A 22,795-nucleotide genomic window follows, 5' to 3' on the forward strand; every position below is an offset into this window, starting at 1 on the left:
CTTAATGATCATCCACAACCTCACTTGAGCATCCTCCTGCTCCCTCTACCTTGCTTCATTCTAGAACAACAATGAGCAGCCTATCTGTCTCCACATATACACTCCAAGGTACCATCAGCAGGGGTAAAACAAGCTCTGAGTGCCACAGGCAGATAAGAATGGATATGACAAAGGAGAAGAGAACCATGACAAGTAGTGGAGGCCTGGCTGTGTGCCCTTGCTCAACTACAGTGTGGCCCTCAGTAAGAGACATTGCCTCTCCCGGCCTGCTTGGCCTCACATGCAAAATGGGAGTGAGAATAATATGGGCCTTGGAGGAGGCTTAGGGGTCAGATTAAACATGTAGTACCCAATGACGGCAACAGCAACAGTAAGAGAAGATAGAAGAGGCAAAAAGAATTTTTAAAAGAACCCTCTTTACCCACAAGATGTCAGCCACAGTCTATCACTCTTGGCTCTAGATCTACCATTCTCTAAGCCCAGCATGGTGGCACACATCTGTAACCCAAAGCTATGCAGGAGGGGGAGATGGAAGGATCCTGGTTTGAGGCTAGTCCATAGAGCAAAAGTGCAAGAAAAATGAACGAAAGGCAAAAGGGCTTAGAGAGAGAGAGAGAGAGAAACACACACACAGAGAGAAACACACACACAGAGAAACACACAGAGAGAGAAACACAGAGAGAGAGAGAGAAACAGAGAGCGCGAAACAGAGAGAGAGACAGAGAGAATGTTTGTCTAGCAAACTGGAGGCCCTGAATTCAAATCTCAGTACTGCCAAAAGACATGAATAAAACCCTCTACACTTCTTTACCCAATAATTCCATATTTCAAGGATCTTCAAAATGTTCATACCCTTTAGCCCATCAATTCTAATTCCAGAAACACATTCTAGAAGATAATCAGAATCAGTTCCCAAATATGTGCAGAGATGCTTATTATATCAATTATAATAAGAGAAAATACTGGAAAATATACAGATGCCCAGAAATAGTCTTTGATTAATTTTCAGTGATCCACAATTACACAATGAAATGATCTAAAGCCCCTAAAATCTTGTTACAGAGAATTAATTCATTATGTGAGCCAAAAAACAAATGATCCTGACATGATAAATGGAAGAGAAAAAAAACTTAAGGACAGAAACTACATATATGTGTGTGTGCATGAGTGCGCATGTGCGTGTCTGTGTGCGCATTTCTCTGACATTACATGCATATGGGAAAGTCTCAAAATACCCCAAAATGTTAGAAGAAGCTCTCTACAATTTATAAGATTATAGGCCATTTTTTGTTTCTATATTTTTTCAAAGTCTTTCTCTTTCTTTTTGCAATATAAATGCTTTTTCTTAAAGTGTGTGTGTGTGTGTGTGTGTGTGTGTGTGTGTGTGTGTGTGTGTGTGTGTGTGTGTGTGTGTGTGTGTGTGTGTGTGTGTTGGTACCCAGGCTTGAATTTGGCCTCATGCATCCTACCACTTGAGCCATGCCTCCAGTACAACATTGTGCTGATTAACTGGAGATGGAATCTCACAAATGTCACTGCCCTAGCTTCAAATCTCTATCTTCCAGGTCTTAGCCTCTTGAGTAGCTAGGATTACAGGCATGAGCCACCAGTGCCCTGTGTGAATTCAAAAATTTTGAAAATCCTTTTGAAAGTTTTCACTAGGATAAGAGCTTCATCCAAACCCATGAGATACTTCAAGCCTGTTTTCCACCCATTTTACCTTCTATGACCATGGCTGTGGTCTTTTCTTGGCCAAGGACCTCATTGCGGACAGTACAAGACACGTTCCCCAAAGTGTTGTCCCTGACTCTGCTGGACACTGCTGTTTGGAAGAGGCCAGTTTCATCCAGAGAGTGGACCTCTGACAGGGATAGAAACACTCTGCCTTTCGGGTCTCTCCACTGGGTCCAAGGCTTTGGGAACCATCCTATTGACCTGCACACCAGCTGGATCCACCCGGCGTCGTAGCCCTTCACATGGATGTAAGGATCAGAGCCTAGAACTGGAGAGAAGAGACTGCCTGGTTGAATCAGTCTAAAAACAGAATTAAAGGGCCTTTGCTGGGCAGTGGTTCAAGCCAGAGACCTTCTACCCCTTCTACTCCTGCCCACTCTTAGAAGTAACTACATCATGGGCTGGGAAGGTGGCTCAGTGGTAGAGTGCTTGCCTTGTATGCCTGAGGCCCTGGGTTCAATTCCTCAATACCACATAAGCAGAAAAAGCTGGAAGTGGTGCTATGGCTCAAGTGGTAGAGTGCTAGCCTTGAGCTGAAGAGCTAAAGGACAGCGCCCAAGCCCAGAGTTCAGGCCCCACAACTGACAAAAGAAGAAAAAAAAAAGAAAAAAGAAAAAAGAAGTAACTACATCAGGTGATTCTGATTCTTTTTGGGAAGCTTAGTCCCCTTCAAAAAAATGCTTGCAAGCCAGGTGCCTGTAATCCTAGCTACTCAGGAGGCTGAGATCTGAGGATCACAGTTCAAAGCCAGCCTGGGCAAGGAAAGTCCATGAGACTCTTATCTCCAATTAACCGCCAGAAAACCAGAAGTGGCACTGTGGCTCAAGTGGTAGAGCATTCACTTTGAACTGAAGAATTCAGGGAGGGAATCCAGATTCAGAGTTCAAGCCCTATGACCAACAACAACAACAACAACAAAAAATTGCTTGCAGGCTGAGAATGTATCTCAGTGGAGAGAGCCCTAGCTTTGGTCCCTAGCGCCTCAAAAAACCCTAAGACTTCTTAATTGGTGTCATAGCACACAATTGTAATCAGAGTACTCAAATGGCTGAGACAGGAGGCCAGCCTAGGCCACGTAGAAGACCCTGTCTCAAAAACAAACAAACAACAACAGAAAGCAACCCCTCCCCCCAAAAAAACCCACTTACTTGCATCCCAAAGGACTCCATGTTTGGGGGGGGGATAAAACCTTTCTACCAATTTCTATTTATTTTAAAGAAATTCTTTCTCCTTTTTTGAGGTATGTGGCTAAATGATGACCAAAAGACAACCATCATGTGACCATAAGGAGCTGGTATCAATCAAGCAAATGCAGATTACATTGGGTTGGATTGGGGGTTTTGGTAGATTAATCTGTGTGAGGGAGGGGGAACAGCACACATGTGCAAGTGTGGAGCTTAAATCAGGGCCTGGCTGTTGTCTCTGAGCTCTTTGGCTCAAGGCCACTGCTCGACTGCTTGAGCCACACCTCCACTTCCAGCTTCTTTTTGGTGCTTAATTAGAGCCTGCCCAAGCTGGCTTCAAATGGTGATCCTCAGATATCAGCCTCCTGAATAGCTAGGATTACAGGCATGAGACACTGATGCCCAGCTAGTCAGATATTTTTTAAATCACTGAAGCTAGTTTAAGGAACATTATCTCTATCTTCCTGCCCTCCAAAAACTCAGGAACTCCAAGAGAGGACTATGAAGTAAATTTTTCCCACAACTGGGAATTCTGCAGCCATGATTATGGGTTCCTTGATAATGGAGCAAAGAAAGATACCTCAGAGAGGGAAAGTCTCATACAAGCCTTACAAGCCATTACTTGTATTTTTCCAGGACTTCTATTGTACAGAATTTCCCAAAGTCAGATTGTTTCCTCACCAGAAATGGCCAGTCCCAGCTTCACTGAGATCAGTTGGCTTGGTTGGTTAAGGCTGAGCCATGAGGGCAAATAAAAACTTTGTTTATCATGAAAGAAAGATTTAAATACACAGGAACAAAGTAGATCCTGACAGAGCTCATTCAAAGCCAGACAGCAGTGGTTCACACCTATAATCCTAGCTACTCAGGAGACTGAGATCTGAGAATAGAGGTTCAAAGCCAGCTGGGGCAGAAAAGTTCATGAGACTCTTATCTCCAGATAACCATTAAAAAACTATAAGTGAAGGTGTGGCTCAAATGGCAGGGTGCCAGCCTTGAATGAAAAAGTTAAACTAAGGGACAGAGTTCAAGTCCAAGTACAGGCACAAAATAAAAAATAAAGCACCAAGAGATTTTATCGTTCTTGCTGTTCTTTTTAAAGTACTTATAATGTACTATGTGGTTTCCTTTTTGTTTCTTTGTATGTTCTTCCCCCACGGCATAACCCCTGTTGTCCCTGTATTTGATTCCGGTGTCCTGCATTTTACATATACATTTTTCTAATTTGGGGAGGGGAAAGGAAATAACAAAATGCTGAGGTGGGGAGGAAAGAGATGGTAGGGGGAAAAACAAAGGAGGGGGTAACAATGCTCCATAGGAAATGAACTCATTACCTTGCTCATGTAACTGTAACCCCTCTGTACAGTATCTTTTATTTATTTATTTTTTCAGTCGTGGGGCCTGGCCGCTGTCGCTCAGCTCTTCAGCTCAAGGCTAGCGCTCTACCACTTGAGCCACAGCGCCACTTCCAGCATTGCATTTTCTGTTTATGTGGTGCTGAGGAATCAAACCCAGGGCCTCATGCATGCAAGGCAAGCACTCTACCGCTGAGCCACCTTCCCAGCCCCCTGTACATTATCTTTACAATAAAAAATATATATTTAAAAAGAAAAGAAAACCCACCTCACTGAACTGCCACGCCCATCCTAACCTGCCACCTGCAGCGTCACGGAGCCCTCTCGACTCAGGTTCCTGATCCGGATCAGACACTGGTAGGGTCCTCGGTCCTCAAGGCTCACATTGTGGATCTTCAGGGCAACACTTCCCTCCTGGGCATTTTCCACTAGCTCCGTCCTGCCCGCATATTGCGGCATCAGATCTTCGTCCCTGCTCTCCCCGTGCCGGAATACGTGCACGGCCTGCGGGCGCTGCAGGCGCGAGGGCCGCTGCCACCTCACCTCCTCGGGCACCGACCCTGGCCAGAGCGCCAGCGGGCAGGGCAGCTCCACCGTGTCCCCTAGCCGCGTCAGGTGGAACCCGCCCGCATCGCCTGTAGGATGCCAACAACACAACAACTAGATGTGGGGGGAAGACCTAGAGAAGGGACTGGCAGGGATGTGGGAGGAAGAGTTGGGTGAGAAATGAGACAGAGGAAATCTCGGGGAAGTGCAGCACCAAGGAAGAAATTAGGGAAAGAACAGCACCCCAGAAAGAAAGGAATTCTCTGGTCAAGCTTTCATGTTCTTGGGAGTCACCATCAGACATCTTAGGCAGGGAAAGACATTCTGAAAAACCTACCTGACACCTGTGCAGACACCTGGAGGAAGAGGGTGAGGAGGCAGCCAAGGAGCCAGGAGCCAGAGGAACTTGCCATCCTCATCCACACTAGGCAGAGACCCGAAGAGCGCTGATGAGCTTGGCCTGAGGGAGGGCAGAAGCTAGGAGCTAGAGCTGAGACCCAAGGGACCTGGGCCACACCGGCCTGGCTTACAAGGCCAGATCTACCATATCCCCTGGTGGTTGTGGGTGAATAAACTTGAGACTCTATTTCTTTACCTTTAAAAGGGTGTAATGGCCATGTCTCCCTGCAGAACTACTGGGGGACCAAGGGGAAGCACTCACACAGAGACTAACATCCAGGATCCGTCTACAAATGCATAAAGGAGGATGATAGTAGGGATGAGTGAGGAAACAATGAGTGTGGCTTAAAAGATGGAGGAGGAGTCTAGAAGGGTGAGAATTTATATGCAACATGAATCAAGTAAGTCCTGATTGGAGCACTTCCTTTTGCTTTTAGTGTCTTGGTTGGCCTTGGGAAGTGCCTGTTTCAAGGCAGACTTTACCCATGCTGCAGCTTGAGCCCTTTTCTACAGCCTTTCAAGTTGGCACATAACCAAGTAAAGATGCAGGATCCCTCCTTGCAGCATGAAGACCATGATTAAATGAGGGTCTTCAGACAAAACCCATCTAGCTATCTCATCATGTGTCCCTTTTTGTGTCTATTAAGTGACCTATTGGCCATTTTTTTGTCCTTTAATGTGTTCTTCTAAGGAGAATGATTTCTCTACTGACCTGAGGATCCTGAGAAAGTGAAAGAGCTAAAAAGAATGAAGAGGCAAGACTGTAGCTATTAACCAATGGCTACTCCTTATGGGTTTCCTTGTGTATGTTCCTTTGTAGTTTCCAATTTTTCTGCCTCAAACTTGCACCACTTTGGTCATCAGAAGACCAATCATTTACTGCAAAGGGGAGGATAAGCATGACCAGGCAAGGAAGCAGAAGGAGCAGAAGCAGCTGTGCTGGAGGGCCTCACAGGCTCTATGACATGCAGCTGAAAGACAGCAGGGCCCTCTTGTTTTATTTTCCTGTGCACTGTAAGAGCTGTCTGGACACCATATGATCTTGGGGCTTGTTCTTCTAATCTATTTGTCCAAGATGACCACTTTGTCCATCACATTCTCATGCAACATACTATGCCAACATTATAGTAACTAGCATCATATTTGTGTATGATTGGGTTAGCACTACCTCATCATTATGTTTTAAATGGTCATGTTGTTCTGTATTAATAATAGTACCCATTTATTGCATCTTAGGTGTTCTACCTATATTGTCTTCAGTCCTAACAATAACTCTGAATGTAGGCCTTGTTTCCTTTCAGGCTTAGGAGCAGCAATTGTATGCATATCAAGGCACTGTACAAGCAAAAATGCCAGGACTGTTTCCTTGGAAATCGAATGTGAAACAGAGAAATTGAATGAATGCATGAATGAATGAATAAATGGCTACGTATCAGGAGTTACAAAATAATATGAATATGAACTTTTCCCAGGCCTACTTCTCAGGCCTGAACTTCCACATGGAATGAGGAATTCCCAACTTAGAGACTCAAGCTCTGGCTCTCACACTTTATGAAGAAAATTTCTCCTACACATACAGTTTCACATCTTAATCTTCATCACATATGTCATAATTTTGGACTTTTTCTGTTCTACTTATTGTAAGAAAATCTGGAAATTATCTTTCCCATTCTCCCTAAAAGGCAAGCAAATTAAATCTACAATTCCTTTGCCTAGGGATAATGTTTCTTCAAATCTATTTTTATGCATATATGTAACCTTTTCTAAATTTTTAAGATTATCTTTAAGTAGTTGTACAGAAGAATTACAATTCAACCTATCAATTTATGAGTATAACACATCTTGATTCAATGTCACCCCTTCCTTCATCCTCCCCCATTGTATGCAACCTTTTAAGAAAATAAGACTGTTAGCTGGTCGTATGGCTCAGCAGTAGAGCATCTGCCAGCAAGAATGAGGCCAAGAGTCAAGAAACAGTAAAGCTTAGTTACACACCAGCTCTCATGTTAATAATCATAACCATAATAATTAAATGAGAGTCTTCAGATAAAACCCATCCAGTTCTCTTGTCTTGTCATTTGTCCCTTTTTTTGTTTGTTAAGTAGCAGTTACCCATTGGCCATTTTGTCCTTTAAGGTGTTCTTGTAAGAATTATTTCTCGACTGGATCTGAGGATCTTGAGAAAGTGAATGAAGAGAAAGAAGAGGGAGAAGAGGAAGCAAACTTACCGATGTTGGAATCAGAGACCCTTGTCCTTTAGCACTAGAGCTGGAGTCTCTAAGTTGGGAATTCCCTCACCCCATGCAGAAAAGTTCAGGCATCAAGCAAGAGTATCAGGAAGAGCCTGAGAACTAGGCCTGGAAAAAGTTCATATTCTGTTCTAAAGACCAAAGCCCAAGCCAGGGGCTCCCTCTACCCAACAGTCTTCTGGCTACCCCTACAAACAAGCAACGCCCAGTCTGTCTGCCCTTGATAAAGGAACAGAGCAGAGAGGAGGATCCCTAAAAGTGAGGGAAAACTCTTAGAGCTACTGGGTAGAAGGGACTGTTGTACATTGGCTTCCTTCTCCTCTAGAGCTAACTGCCAGCAGTTTCTCCTCTTCATACAATTTGATCCTATCACAACCTTTCTGAAAAGTTTTGACCTCTTTACTTTCAAAAGATAGTAAATTAGAAGATCCATTTAGTTGGTCAAAATATTTACCAATTAGCTCAATTCTTTAACTCACTCCTTTTATCTCCAGCTACACCTGATAAGTACTTTTCCACAAACTTGCTTTCTGTTCCTCAGCATTTGATAAACTCTTGCTTTACTCATACCCATAACTGTACATTCATAACATCCATAACTGTAACCTTGACAATACATTGTATGTTCATAGGTATCCTGGACTTTCAAAAGGATTTGCCATATGTATAGATTCACTGTAATTTTCTTTTTTTCTCTTTCTTCTTGCTTCTTTCTCTCTCCTGTTTCTTTCTGTCTATCTCTTTCTTTTTCACTTAACATTAATTAGGAGATTCCCATGGTGGCGCACACGATGCCCGCCTTAGTGGGCATAGCTGTAAGCGATTTGCCTGTATGTCTCTCACAGGCCATAGCATCTCCTTGCTTACTTGTTTGGAGCAGACTGCTTCACCTGCAGGGAGCCTAGGAGGTCACCAAAGCTAATGCCCAGGGACATCAATCAAAAGTGATGGAAATGTTCTGTGCTGTCTGTATGATTCTTCCCAGAGTTCCCTAGTGGGACTGAGTAGCTCAATAATGCATGTTATATTAGCTTTTTTCCTCTTTTCTTCTGCTATGTCTGCTTCCTGGGACTCACTTCCTAAAGAAACTCTTGCAATGAAGGACTTATTTCACACAAATTAGGAGGGAATTCAGCCAGTGTGTAAAGCCCAGCATTGAAAAAAATGCATATATATATATATATATATATATATATATATATATATATAATTTATTTGTCATGGGAAGTCTTAAATTCCTCTATTGTAGTTTTGTTTAATTTATTTCCTTGTAAAGATGCTGTACAGAGAGGTTACAGTTACATCAGTAAGGTAATGAGTACATTTCTTGTCGGGCATTGTTACTCCCTCCTTTGTTTTTCTCCCACTATCTCTTCCTTCCCCTACCTCCCTTCCTCCTCACCCCCAAAGTTGTAAGGTTCATTTCCAACATAGTATCCTCTATTCTAGTTATTATGACATATGTAATAAACTGTTATAGATTGAATTTGCCCTACTGTGCTGAACACTATTGTTGCTCTTATCTAACTACATTTTGGTACCTATTATCCAACATCTCTCTAAAATCCCCTTCCATACCAAGGTTGTTTTTTGGTTTTGGTTTTGGTTTTATTTTTCTTCTCTGATGGTACAGGGGATAGATGATTTCTCTGAAAATTAAGAAAGAAAAAGAGATGCAAATATAAATATAGATATTACTCATAATCCCAGAATCTAGTGATAACCTCTATATTATTTATTTTATTTATTTATTTTTTGTCAGTTGTGGGGCTTGAACTCTGGATGCTGTCCCTCAGCTCTTCAGCTCAATGCAAGCACTCTACCATTTGAGCCACAGCAACACTTCCAGTTTTCTGGTGGTTAATTGGAGATAAGAATCTCACTACTTTTCCTGCCTGAGCTGGCTTTGAACCATGATCCTCAGATCTCAGCCTCCTGAGTAGCGAGGATTACAGGTGTGAGCCACTGGCACCCAGCTTTTTTCTTTTTTTTTTTTTTTGCCATTTTTTTTTCAAGGCCTAGGTACTGTCCCTAAACTTCTTTTGCTCAAAAAAATAACACTCTGCCACTTGAGTCAGCACCACGTCTGTCTTTTTCTGTTTATGTGGTACTGAGGAATCAAACCCAGGGCTTTATCCATGCTAGGCAAGCACTCTACCACTAAGCCACATTCCCAGTCCAATATTTTGATCTATTTCACTTTCATATCCTTTTCTCCCGCAAATTTAGGCCATGCTATTAACAACAACAACAATAATAATGTGTATGTATAATTATTTCAATCTCAACCATCGTGATTCTGACTTTATTAAAATTTTCTTTTGGGAGCTCATAATCCTTTATTAACCATACATCAAAATACAAATATTAACTTATAATGTTTTATTTATTTACTTTTGTTAGTCCTCAGGCTTGAACTCAGGGCTTGAGCACTGTCCCTGAGCTTTTGTGCTCAAGGCTAATGTTTACCACCTGAGCCACATTCTACTTCTGGTTTTTGGTGCTTAACCAGAGATAAGAGTCTCAGGGACTTTCCTGCCAGGAAAGACTTTGAACTGAGATCCTCAGATCTCAACCTCCTGAGTAGCTAGGATTAAAGGTGTGAGTTACTGATGCCCAGGTATTTTTGGCTTTTTGAGACAGTGCCTTGCTATATAATCCATTCTGGCTTTGAACTTGCAATGTTGTGTGAGTCAGGCCTCCCACTCTCCATCTTCCTGCCTCCACCTCTTCAGTACTAAGATTATAGGCATTCACTACTACATTAGTTTGTCTTCTGAATTAAAAGGGGAGATTGAGCTCTAAACTTCCAGTTAAATAAACACGGATCAATGAACACAAATGTTCATCTCTATCTCCTGAAACTCCATCAAAATATAATTGTTGGAACAAAAAGGAAAGTCCTATAAAGACACAAAGAATAGGCCAGAAAATAACTGTGGAATAGAAATTCGAAACACTTTTGAATGAAGGGAAGCAGATGGATGACTAATCGAATAGAACTAGGACTCTGACACAACTCCCTGCAAGGTTGGGGACAGTGGCAAGAAGAAAACTGATTCTCAGCTGAGAACCTTCAGACTTGGGATGGGTGGACCCAGGACATGTTTTACCTCACTAGGTGGTTGTAAAGACTAAGTAGCTCAAATCAGTCAAATATTTAGAGCAGTGTTTGACACTCAATGAATGATGACCATAATTATGGTTTGAGGAAAGACTCCAACTTGAAAGCCAGAGATCAAAATAAACAAGATAGACAATCTAGAGGGAGGACAGAAAAAAAAAATAAAAGCAGTCAGTTAACTTAAGTTCTCATAAACTGGGATATAAGAGAAGATCCTGACTCTATGAAAAAGGAGTCAGGAAACAAAAATGCTTCCAGAAATTGAATGGGTTGTTTTGTTTTGTTTGTTTGTTAGTCGAGGGGCTTGAACTCTGGGTCTGGGTGCTGTCCCTGAGCTCTTCAGCTCAAAGCTAAGTGCTCTACTACTTGAATTACAGCGCCACTTCTGGTTTTCTGGTAGCTAATTGGAGATAAGAGTCTTAAAGACTCTCCTGCCCAGGCTGGCTTTGAGAGCCTCAGATCGCAGCCTCCTGAAAATTTTTATAGTAGAGGGACTGGGGAAGTGGCACTTTCCTGAACTGTATTCTCAGCACTCCTTAAAAAAACACAAAATGTATTTTTTTTAAAAATAGGATTGAAAAAAAAATCAATAGTGGATCTGGAGAATACAAATCAGTCTTTTATCTGGTAGACTAAACAAACCAAGAAATAGAACATTAGAGTGAAGATTTAAAAATAGGAGCCAACCATCCCCAAACTCTTAGAGCTTATAAACCACTTCGGCAAAGTAGCAGGATACAAAATTAACCCACAAAAATCAGTTGCCTTTCTGTACACCAACAATGTACAAGCAGAAAGAGAAATCAAGGAAAAACCCCATTCACAATAACCTCAAAAAAATAAAGTAGAAATTAACCTAACCAAAGATGTAAAGGATCTATTTCATGAAAACTATAAAAGCCTAAAAAAAGGAATCATAGAGGATATCAGGAAATGGAAAGATCTCCCATGTTCCTGGGTAGGCAGAATTAACATAATGAAAATGGCTATAATGCAAAAATTGATATACACATTCAATGCAATTCCCATTAAAATCCCAATGACGTACTTTATTGAAATAAAGAAAACACTCTAAAAGTTCATATGGAACAACAAAAGACCTAGAATAGCCAAACCAATTCTAGGCAAAAGAAATATCACAGGAGGGATCATGATACCTGATTTCAAGCTCTACTATAAAGCCATAATAACAAAGACAGCTGGTACTGGTACAAAAAAGAGACCCGAAGACCAATGGAACAGACTAGAGGATGCATAAATAAAGCCACATATGTACAGTCAGTTGGTATTTGACAAAGGAGCAAAAGACATACAGTAGAAGAATCATAACCTCTTCAACTATTGGTGTTGGGAAAACTGGGTGGCCACATGCAGAAAATTGAAAGTGGACCCTAGCCTATCACCATGCACTAACATCAACTCAAAGTGGATTAAAGACCTTAACATCAAACCTGATACTCTGAAACTACTGCAGAACAGAGTATGAGAGATACTTGAACTTATAGGCACAGGCAGGAACTTCCTGAACAGAGTCCTAGGGTCACAACAAATTGGAAAGAGACTGGACAAATGGGACTACCTTAAAATAAAAAGTTTCTGCACAGACAAAGAAATAGTAACCAAACTAGAAAGACATCCAACTAATTGGGAAAAAAAATTTACCAGCAAAATATCAGACAAGGGTCCTAATATCCATTATATACAGGGAACTCAAACTAACTCCTCACAAATCTAACAAACCAATCATGAAATGGGAAAGGGAACTAAAGAGAGACTTCTCAGAAAAAGAGATAAAAATGGCAAAGAAACACATGAGGAAATGTTCATCATCCCTGGCTATAAAGGAAATGCAAATAAAAACAACACTGAGATACCACCTTACTCTAGTCAGAATGGCCCACATCCTAAAGTCAGCCAACGACAAATGCTGTAGGGGATGTAGAGAAAGAGGAACCCTACTGCATTGCTGGTGGGAATGTATACTAATACAACCACTTTGTAAAACAGTCTGGAGATACCTCAGAAAGCTAAATATAGACCTCCCCTATGACCAAGCCATACCACTCCAAGGCATCTATTATACAAAGACACATGCACCTCCATGTTTATTGCATCACTGTTCACAATAGCCAAGATTTGGAAACAACCCAAATGCCCTACTACTGATGAGTAGATCCAAAAATTGTGGTACCTATATATAATGGAATATTATGCAGCCATTAGAGGACAAAATAATGGCATTTGCAGGGAAATGGATGGAATTAGAGCAGATTATTTTGATCAAAGTTAGCCAAGAACAAAGAGACAAATGGCACATGGTCTCCCTGATATGTGGATGCTAAAGCCAAAATACAAGAAGATATGGCAAAGTAACAGGACTCAAGAAACAAACAGCCACCCATTTGATCATATCATTGCTAAATGACTACATATTCTAGACCATATATATGGTAGATATATGCACACAACAGAGGGAAGCCAGGAGGAGGAACAGAATAAGTAGGAACAGCCTACACTAAGCAAAAGGACAGAAATGTAAACATCACCTGATGCGGAAAAAATAACTTGTATTGTCAAAGCTCATCTATGAGCTATATAGACAATGATAATGACCATTTGCCTTGTGAAGGTTAAAATGTGTTTGTGACTCTAAGTATCACTATTCCACAATACTGTGAAATATGTGAAATTTATGTAATCACCTAATCTCAATTAAAGAAAAAAAAAGAGGGAAGGGATGGGTTAAGAGAGATGGGTGACAATGTTGTCAGACACTTGTACTCATTTATTGTTTTGTAGAATGGGAACTTCTTTGTACAACTACTTAAAAGACAATTTTAAAAATTAGTGAAAAAAAATAAAATAAAAATAGGAGCCAAGCATGGGTTTGCACACCTGTCATCCCAGTTTTCAAGAGGCTAAGGCAAGAAGATGGTGAGTTTGAGGTCAGCACAAGAGCTACATACTGGGAGAGAGATGGGGGGGAGGTATGGAGGGAAGGAGAAAGAGAGAAAGGATTGAACTTAGAGAACATTGCCTAGAATTAAAGCTTATATTTCCCATTTGAAAAAGGGCCACTGAGTACTCAGCACAATAACTGAGAAAAGCTTACAGAATACATTATTGTGAAAATTCAGAATATTAAGGATGGAAGGGGAAAAATAACCTAAGTGTTTCAGAAACAAATGAGCAAATAAATTTTCCATAGGAAATAACAGAAATCAGAATAAATCAAACTTGTAAAGTATCTAGCCTATGAGAAGCTAGATGATAATAAATTAATGCCTTTACCATTCTGAAAGAAAGTGATTTCCAATCTGGAAATCCATCAATCAAGTGTAAAAAACCATTTTATTTTTATTTTTGTGCATGTCCTGGGACTTGAACTCAGGGGCTGGGCTCTGTCCTGAGTTTTTTTTTGTTCAAGGCTAGTGCTCTACCACTTGAGCTGCAACTCCACTTCAAGCTTTTTTTTTTTTTTTTTTTTTTTTGTCGGCCGTGGGGCTTGAACTCTGGGCCTGGGCGCTGTCCCTCAGCTCTTCAGCTCAAGGCGAGCGCTCTACCACTTGAGCTACAGCGCCACTTCCGGTTTTCTGGTGGTTTATTGGAGATAGGAGTCTTACGGTCTCTCCTGCCCGGGCTGGCTTTGAACCGCGATCCTCAGATCTCAGCCTCCTGAGTAGCTAGGATTACAGGCGTGAGCCACCAGCGCCCGGCTGCTTTTTTTTTTTTTTTTTTTTTTTTTTTAATGGTTAATTGGAGATAATAGTTTCACAGGCTTTTCAGTCCTTCCCGGGATGGCTTTGAACCATGATCCTTAGATCTCAGCCTTCTGTGTAGCTGGGATTACTCGCCTAAGCCACCAGCACTTGGCAGGATAACTTTTTTTCTTTTTTTTTTCTTTTTGAAACTATAAAATTAACTATATACTTTTTTTTTTTTTAAAGTTTGTTTTGGGAGCTGTTATTTGCCAGTTGTGGGGCTTGAATTTGGGGTCTGGGTGCTGTTCCTGAGCTCTTTTTGCTCAAGACTACTTGAGCTCTGCCACTTTGAACCCAGCACCACTTCTGATTTTCTGGTGGTTAATTGGAGATGAGTCTCATGGAGGGCTGGGAAGGTGGCTCAGTGGTAGAGCACTTGCCTTGCATGCTTGAAGCCCTGGGTTCGATTTCTCAGCACCACATAGGCAAAAAAAAAAAAGCTGGAAGTTACGCTGTGACTCAAGTGGTAGAGTGCTAGCCTTGAGCTGAAGAGCTGAGGGACAACACCCAGGCCCAGAGTTCAGGCCCCACCACCGGACCCAAAAAAAATAAAAGAGTCTCATGGACTTTACTGCCTGGGCTAGCTTTGAAAGGTGATCCTCAGCTCTTAGCCTCCTGAGTAGGTAGGATTACAGGCATGAGCCTGTAATCAAGATGGCGCCTGGCCATCTCAAGGTTTTGATGTGATGTGTTTGATTACTGCTCTCGCAGAAATCTCCTTAGGGAACTTTATAAGAACTTCCAACTGGCCAAGTCTGGTGTAGATGTGTGACAGGATCTTGGTGATGGCTCCTAGAGCCTCTTCTGGGCTCAACTGTGCACTTGAATCAGATATGCTGCCACCATCATGGCAGTTCGGAGTGCCCAGCCTCACAAAGCATGTAGAGACACTCTTGCCCAGCTGTTGGTATCTGAGAACAAATTGGACTCCTCTGTGGAGGTTAGCCAACTCGGGCACTCCGGACATGTCAGCTGTGCTGAGCAGCAGCTGTTCAATTCCTACTTTCTTCCACTCCTTGGAGGAGCAGCACAGGAACCTGGTCTCCTATTCCCACTCAGGGTGATCACCCCATGAACATTCTCATCTGTTCTAGCTAGTCATGGTTTGGTAGCCCAACTGGGATCGCACACCCCAGAGCACAAACAGCACATTCAAGCACCAAGGATCTGTCTTTAAAAATTCAAAGTCAGTTCATCTTAGGTCATAGTCTTCCCAGACAGGATGAGAAGCTTTGGTTTCAGTTGGCTCATTCCTGTAGTTGAAGAAAGATTTTTTTTGGGGGGGGGAGGGAGCGGGTCTGTTTTCACCAACAATGGAATCACTGTCTCTCAGGATAACTTCTCAAAAGTGAAGCTACTTAGTCAATGGTTGTAGTGGTTTTTAATAGGTCTGAAAATTATTTCAGTTACAAAAGTGTATGGTACAATAGTATTAACGTCACTGTGTCACAGAGCTCTAGAAGTTTTTCGTCTTGCAAAACAAACTCTATACCCATTGAGCAGTAACTCCTTTTCGCCACCCTCCCTACCCTGACAACCAACCACCATTCACTTTAATTTTTAGAGTTTGACTAGTTTAGATCCCTCAGATAAAAGAAATTGGGTCAGAATGATCTTTTTGTATGTTGTGCTCATTTTTAAGGTTTTAACATCTAGTGCTAAGCTGGTCCCCAGAAAGGATATAACAATTTATCCTTAGACTGAAGTAAGTGTTCATCTGGGCTACCCACTCACTACTTGCTTAACACCGGGTCATTTGTTTCAGTGTTTTCTACTTTGTACAAAGGGGGTGGCCTGACCTGTTTTCCTTTGTATAAGTCACTGTCCCATGAATGCTGCCTAAAATACTTGTTCCAGCCCTTACTAGAAATGAGTGACCTGAGACACTTATCTTTTTCACCTGTGAAGTGGAGATAATAATAGCTAATCGCTATATAAGTATTACATAAGTATTATTGGTGAGTAAATGTTAAACTCTGGAAACAGTGCCTGGACTACAAGAAGGTCTAAAGAAAGGTAGCTATAATTGTTACTTTGCATCTTTTTGGGTCAATCCTTGCTAACCTGGCACATGGAATAATATACAACGATTTTAATTTACATCTCCTTGATTACCCATGGACCACAAGTCTCTGTTTTTGTACTGCCAGTTCTTCTGTCAGATCACTGTGGTAAACAGGCCCTTCCTTGACCCTCCTCATTAAGCTCTCAGGAAAGTGGCAATCACCGAGCCTCACTTTCCGAATTAAGAACCTGAGGTTCAGAATTCCAACGCAGAGCAGTTCCAATCCCAGGATTCAGCTCTTAGTCTACAAGGCCTAGCAGCTGTCCTCAAAGATATTGGGGGGAGGGGGAGTAAAAAATCAAAACCAAAACACCCAAACCTTTTGTTTCCGTAAACCCTCTTCGGCCCCATGCCCGTCCCACCCCCGCCAGGCCCCGCCCCCGCCAGGCCCCGCCCTGTGCTTTCTACGCAGGCGCCGAGGTTCCTGCGAGCGGGGGAGGCTCCGGCCGCGACCCCGCCTCCGCGGCGCGGCCCGCCCAGTCCGAGGGCGGCGGGCCCGGCGCTCGGGGTCCCGCGGAAGGGGAAGGCGAAGGTGTCCCCGGCGTGGGGCCCGGCCTGCGACTCAGCGGAGACCCGAAGTTCGAGGCCAGGGAGCGAGAGGTATTGAGTCGTGAGTCGCCATCTTGCCGCGGGGCGGGGAGGGGAGGGAGGGGCGGGGCGGGGCGGGCTGCGCGCGGCTGGCGGGGGCCCTGGGGCGGCTGTCCCCGCGGACAGGCCCGGGGAGCCCCGGGCCCAAGTGGCCCGGAGTCCTGCTGCCCCGGGTCTACTTGTCGGAGGCCCGCGCGGCCGCTGCCGCAGGGAGGCCGGGGGAGTGACCGTGGTCCCCCGTTTGACGGAGCGGGGAGGTCGAGGCAGGACCGAGGGCTTATGGTCTTGCCACCTGTGCGTCGCCTCACCTGTCAGAGGTAGGGCCCAGCCCAGGCATTGTGAGCGACCGGCAGGTCCTTCTTTGTAGAGAGCTGCCTCTTTCGGAAGCATCCAGGTCAGCCGACCACGGAGCCATCAGCGGCCAAGCCATGGATCCCCCTGCGCGGAAAGAAAAATCCAAAGTTAAAGAACCTGTCAGCCGGGTGGAGAAGGCTAAGCAGAAGTCTGCTCAGCAGGAGCTGAAGCAGAGACAAAGAGCAGAGGTGAGAGAGAGAGGCGGGGCTCCGTGTGCCTTGCCTCCCGTGGGCCGAGGAAAACTGGGGAATGAGGGACTCTCCTGGGGGTGTCTTGCTTGCCCCTCAGGAAAGACGAAGATTTGGAGAGACAGGAGACGTCTGGAATCCAGAAAATCATATGTCAAGTTAGTGTCAGAATCCCAAGCAGTGCCAGGTCCCCAGATGACTCCTGGCCCTGTGGGAGAGACCCCAGGAAAGGAGCCAAAGGAGCTAAGTGTGAGGGAGGGGTGAGAATCGGAGAGGGAGAGAACCAGGGTCCCAGCAGCCAGCACATGCTTCGGACTGGGTTCAAAAAGTACCAGGTAAAGGCCCGCTTTAGCCCACCAGGGGGTTCCTTTGTTCTTCCAACACAATCAGGGTAAGAAGAAAAAGCTTTAGACTGTATACAGTACTAGTTTTAAGCACATCCAGACATGAATATTTAACATCTCCCCCAAAAGCCCCAAAGAAAAAAACCCTCACTGATATTTTCCTTTGTTTATTTTGAGGAAAATAAAAAGTATGGACAATTAATTAGCAAACACCTAGTGGTCAGCCCCTGAAATTGGTCGTGGTTACCATTTTGTCATATTTGCCTGGACTCTTATAAATAAAAATCACACATAACTATAAAATCCCCCTTGTCTATTTCTTCCTCATAGGTGAGCACTGTTTTGTTTTTGTAATACCATTACATTCAAATACTTTGATATCCTTGAATGTACAACTTTTGTTTAAATTTTCTATGCTAATAAAATTCCATTTATTGTATTTTGTTTACATTACTTTTAGAGCTCTAAAAGTGATATAGCACAAGAATCTTTTTTATGGGGCTGGAAACTTGGCTCAGTGGTAGAGCGCTTGCCTTGCATGCCTGAGGCCCTGGGTTCAATTCCTCAGCACCACATAAGCAAAAAGAAAAAAAAGATAAAAGAATCTTTTTTATGTGTAAGTAATACAAAGTAAGTAGCACAAGAATCTTTTTTATGTGTGCTGGTACTAGTGTTCAAACTCAAAGCCTTGAACATGACTATTGCTCTACTAGTTGAGCCATGCTTCTACTCACAGCTTTTTGGTGGTTAACTGGAAATAAGTCTCACAGACTTTCTGGTCTCATGGACTTCCCAGTACTTGCTGGCTTCGAACTGTGATCCGTATATCTTAGCTTCCTGAATAGTGAGGATTACAGGTATGAGTCTTTGGTGCCCAACTCAGCTCACAGTTACAATTTTACTAGACATTGCCAAATTTCTTCCAGAAATCTTGCTCCCCTACTAGCACATTAAAGGCTCTCATTCCTTCCTTTTGGTCTAGCCCATGGCAGTTTTTTGTTTGTTTGTTTTAAATCAGATCCACTGGTTAACAGGCATTGAGCTGCTGCTATGTGCCAGGAACACAAGAACTTGAGACACTGGATCAGACAAGGCAGAGAAGAATCCCTGCCTTATGAAGCTTACATTCCAGCTAACATAATAAATTAAAAGCATGTTTGAAGCTAATCTAATGAGCTGAAATCACCATTGTAGCTTAGGCAGACTGTCTAAAGGCTGTGGTCTTGATTTCTTTCTGGATTCAGGCCCTGGGATCATTTTATTGCTTTGTTCTATGGTGAAGAGTTGGAGGGGTGATGTGAGAAACATCCCTCTGCAACTGTCCTCTGTGAATACTATAAAGATTATTCATACTATAAAGACATTATTCATGTCTTTATTGACACCCTTCCTGGGAAGTTCCACAGTTTAAAATTATTTGTCTGACTTCGCAGTTCTTTCCACGTGACTTTGTACAAGATACTTAACCTCTCTGAACTTTCTTGATAAAATGAGGATGATAATCTGTTTCACTCACTGTTATAAGGAACAGAAAGAGGAGGATATGTGATCTAGTTTCTGGAGAGGTAGAGACAAGAGGATCATGATTTTGAGACCAGCTCAGGCAAAGATATGTCAAGACCTTGTCTCAAAATAATACTACCAGGCACAGGTGACTTCTGCCTGTAATTCTAGATACTCAGGAAGTTGAGATCTGAAAATCATGGTTTGAAGCCAGCTCAGGCAGAAAAGTCTGTGAAACTATTATCTCCCATTATCTGCCAAAAAAAAAGGTAGAAGTAGAGCTGTGGCCCAAGTGGTAGAACACCAGCCTTGAGAAAAATAGCTCAGGGACAATACCCAGGTTCTGAGTTCAAACCCCAGGACTGGCACAAAAGGAAACAAAAGGGGGCTGGAGATGAAGCTCAAGTGAAAAGTACCTGACTAGGGCTGGGAAGGTGGCTCAGTGGCAGAGTGCTTGCCTTGCATGCATGAGGCCCTGGGTTCAATTCCTCAGCACCACATAAGCAAAAAGAAAAAAAAAAAGCCAGAAGTGGCGCTGTGGCTCAAGTGGTAGAGTGCTAGCCTTGAGCTGAAGAGCTGAGGAACAGCGAGCGCCCAGGCCAGAGTTCAGGCCCCACAACCGGACCCACCAAAAAAAATAAAATAAAAAAAAAAAAAAAAAAAAGAAAAGTACCTGACTAGATGCTCCAGGCCCTTCCTGGGTTCAATCTTTAGGACCACAAAGACAAGCAAAACAGTATGCGTGAAAATATACAATAACTGACAGCAGTTATGATCAGGAGTCATTGTGCTTCCATGCATTCAGTCTGTGCTTTTCTTGTGGACTATAAATTAAACAACTGGTTATGTTGATGGTCACTTGCTGAGATGTAATTTTAAGCTTGTACTCTAGTGACAGCTGGCACTTGGGTTCTTAGCCAGGCTGGAGCCCAACCAGCACCTGCATGAATGAATACATGCAGACCCATTCCAAGGCAGGTGTTATGTTCCCCTTTTACCAAATCTTTCCTGGAATAAAGTAGGAATGTATAAAGCATATGCCCTGGGGAGGGAAGAAGGTTATCCTTGCTTTAAAGCCATGTTGTGATCAGAGTGCAGGAGTTAGGTCTCTAAAAGCCTTTGTTGCCTTTGGCTTCACTCTACAGCTGCCTTGCTGTTTCCTTCTCCCTGTGCCTAGTGTCCTCTCCTACAGTAAAAATGTCACAGAACCCCTTGCATGGCAGGGGCAGGGATACAGTTTCCATATGGCACTGCTAAGTGACCCTATCTTTCTTGACCAAGTCTTTCATTCCTTGGCTTATACACCCTCTCTTCATTTGTAGTTTCTTCTTTCTCTTGCTTATTTTATTCTTCCCTTCCCTATAACTCCTTGCCTCCTTGATCAGAAGGTCTGCAAGATGCTATTTAATATCCCTTTCAGCTGTTGAGAAAGTGAGATGCAGATTTCAAATGCTCACTAGTTATTGAATAAATGAGGCAGAAGTGGTTTTAATATGTATATTTTAAAATGTGTATGTGTGTATGTAAATCAAAGTAGCACTTGGGAGGCAGAGATTGGGAAAATCACAGTTCAAGTTCAACCCAGGCAAAAAGTTAAAATGTTTTGCTCAGCAAATGAGCCATGTATGATGGCTCACAACTATAATCCCAGCTATGCAGAAGGTACAGGTAAGAGGATGGTGGTCAGTCCTTAAAAATAGCTGAAGCCAAAAAGGGCTGGTGGTATGACTCAAGTGGTGTAGTACCTACCAAGCAAGCATAAGATCCTGAGTTCAAACTCCATACTACACAGAAGAAAGGGGAAGAAGGAAACCCTTTATATCATTCCAGGCACTGGTGGCTCACGCCTGTAATCCTATCTTCTCAAGTGGCTGAGATCTGAGGATCACAGTTCAAAGCCAGCCCAGGCAGGAAATTGCATGAGACTTTTATCTCCAATAAACTACCAGAAAACAAAAAACAAAACAAAAACCTCTATATCAACTACCCAACTAAAGAAATAAGAGTGTAGGCATGGTGGAGAATATAGAGAAGGAGTTGGGGAGCTAGAGAAAGCAAACAAGTATGTTGGGGCCTTAAATGCCATGCCAAGGGATCTGGACTTTATCTGCAGACTGGAAAATCAGCAAAGGTAAGTGTACAAGGGAGCACCCAAAACACCTTGGTGCTTTGGGAAGGGTAACTAGAGGCCTTGAGTGGGGTGTATATGTATGGTCCGGGGAGGCAGGGGTTATCAGGCACTTAGGAGGCATCTGTTACACTGGTCCAGGTAGAAAGAAGTACACTGTAGCCGAGGGCAGGCCATGGTACTAGAAATGTGGTAGAAAGAAAACTGCAAGAGACATTCTGTTGTAACTATTCACTAGAGAACTGAGACTAATCATGAAATGTCTCAATTTGTAAAAGAAATAAAGGGTGTGTGTGTGTGTGTGTAGCATTCCATTGTCTTGCTTTCCCTAGCACTGACCCTGGACTCTGTATGTTCTGTATTAGTATACTTAGAAGTCTTCAGAACTGAACCTGTGTTTTTCCATTGTATTTATTTATACAAAGCATCTTCTACTTTACCATCCTGTTCAAATCCTACCATACCCTAAAGACCAAACTGCTGCTTCTTTCTCATTCCCCCGATGGAATTACTGCCTGCCTTCCTGTTCCCAAGTTACTGTTGCTCATGCTGTTTCTGTTGCAGTTTGGCATTTTCAGAGGACTTGGCCTCTATTGTGTAGGCCCTCTGAGCAGCTGCTTCTGTTGCTAACATATCTGTTTCTCACTTCAGATCTATGCCCTCAACAGAGTCATGACAGAGCTGGAGCAGCAGCAGTTTGATGAGTTCTGTAAACAGATGCAGCCGCCTGGGGAGTGAGCCAGTCCTGGGTTTCTTACCAACTGAGACCCTGGAGCTTTATTTGTGAGCGAGCTCATGCCTAGTATTGAGCTGATTACAGAACTAGACAAGAAGACATTTGTGGATAACTCTGAACTTCCTATGTGTAATTTCTGCTTCACTGGGTCCTCCACTCTGAATCACCCAGTGCTTGCTGAAGAGACGTCTTCTTATAGATTTTTTTAAACCTTTTTTCTATTGTTTGGGAAAAATCAGTGTTTCTCGTAAAAACTGTATCTTCTCCAAAAGTACAAATAAAATACTTATGAAATGACCATTTGCTCACACTTTAGGGTGGGAGTGCCTAGCCATAGAAAGAAGTAAAAATGTGGGCAATAAGAAACTCTCAGCAAGCCGGGCGCCGATGGTGGCTCATGTCTGTAATCCTGGCTACTCAGGAGGCTGAGATCTGAGGATCACAGTTCAAAGCTAACCTGGGCAAAAAAGTCCATGAGACTCTTATCTCCAATAAACCACTCAGAAAACTGGAAGTGACACTGTGGCTCAAGTGGTA

General features: G+C 43.0%; 2 protein-coding genes across 2 annotated transcripts in view; one reads left to right on the forward strand and one right to left on the reverse strand.

Annotated features, from left to right (window-relative positions):
* LOC138823669 (zinc finger protein 691) overlaps positions 1-17,371 on the reverse strand; it is a 92,524-nt gene extending 75,153 nt beyond the window's left edge. The window contains exons 1-5 of the mRNA XM_070017158.1: positions 17,314-17,371; positions 9,046-9,116; positions 5,157-5,279; positions 4,570-4,908; positions 1,721-2,002 (exon numbers count right to left, since the gene is read on the reverse strand). Of these exons, the coding sequence (XP_069873259.1) occupies positions 1,721-2,002; positions 4,570-4,908; positions 5,157-5,279; positions 9,046-9,116; positions 17,314-17,342 (844 nt within the window). The 5' untranslated portion in view covers positions 17,343-17,371. The remainder of the gene's footprint in view (positions 1-1,720; positions 2,003-4,569; positions 4,909-5,156; positions 5,280-9,045; positions 9,117-17,313) is intronic.
* LOC138823676 (uncharacterized) lies at positions 16,752-22,556 on the forward strand. The gene is made up of 3 exons (XM_070017179.1): positions 16,752-17,017; positions 17,373-17,547; positions 22,174-22,556. Exons 1-3 carry the CDS (start codon positions 16,767-16,769, stop codon positions 22,258-22,260), a joined length of 513 nt encoding a protein of 170 aa, XP_069873280.1. The 5' UTR covers positions 16,752-16,766; the 3' UTR covers positions 22,261-22,556.
* Positions 22,557-22,795: the final 239 nt, after the last annotated feature.

This window comes from Dipodomys merriami, unplaced genomic scaffold, assembly GCF_024711535.1.
Source record: "Dipodomys merriami isolate MVZ:Mamm:240054 unplaced genomic scaffold, mDipMer1.0.p SCAF_121, whole genome shotgun sequence".
NCBI lineage: Eukaryota > Metazoa > Chordata > Mammalia > Rodentia > Heteromyidae > Dipodomys > Dipodomys merriami.

Bases quoted from the DNA above. Each gene is read 5' to 3' on its own strand.
- LOC138823676 (XM_070017179.1), top strand. From the start codon at position 16,767: ATGCCCGTCCCACCCCCGCCAGGCCCCGCCCCCGCCAGGCCCCGCCCT. The intron at 17,018-17,372 runs GTATTGAGTCGT...CCTTCTTTGTAG, and splicing joins TCGAGGCCAGGGAGCGAGAG to AGAGCTGCCTCTTTCGGAAG. The intron at 17,548-22,173 runs GTGAGAGAGAGA...TTCTCACTTCAG, and splicing joins AGCAGAGACAAAGAGCAGAG to ATCTATGCCCTCAACAGAGT.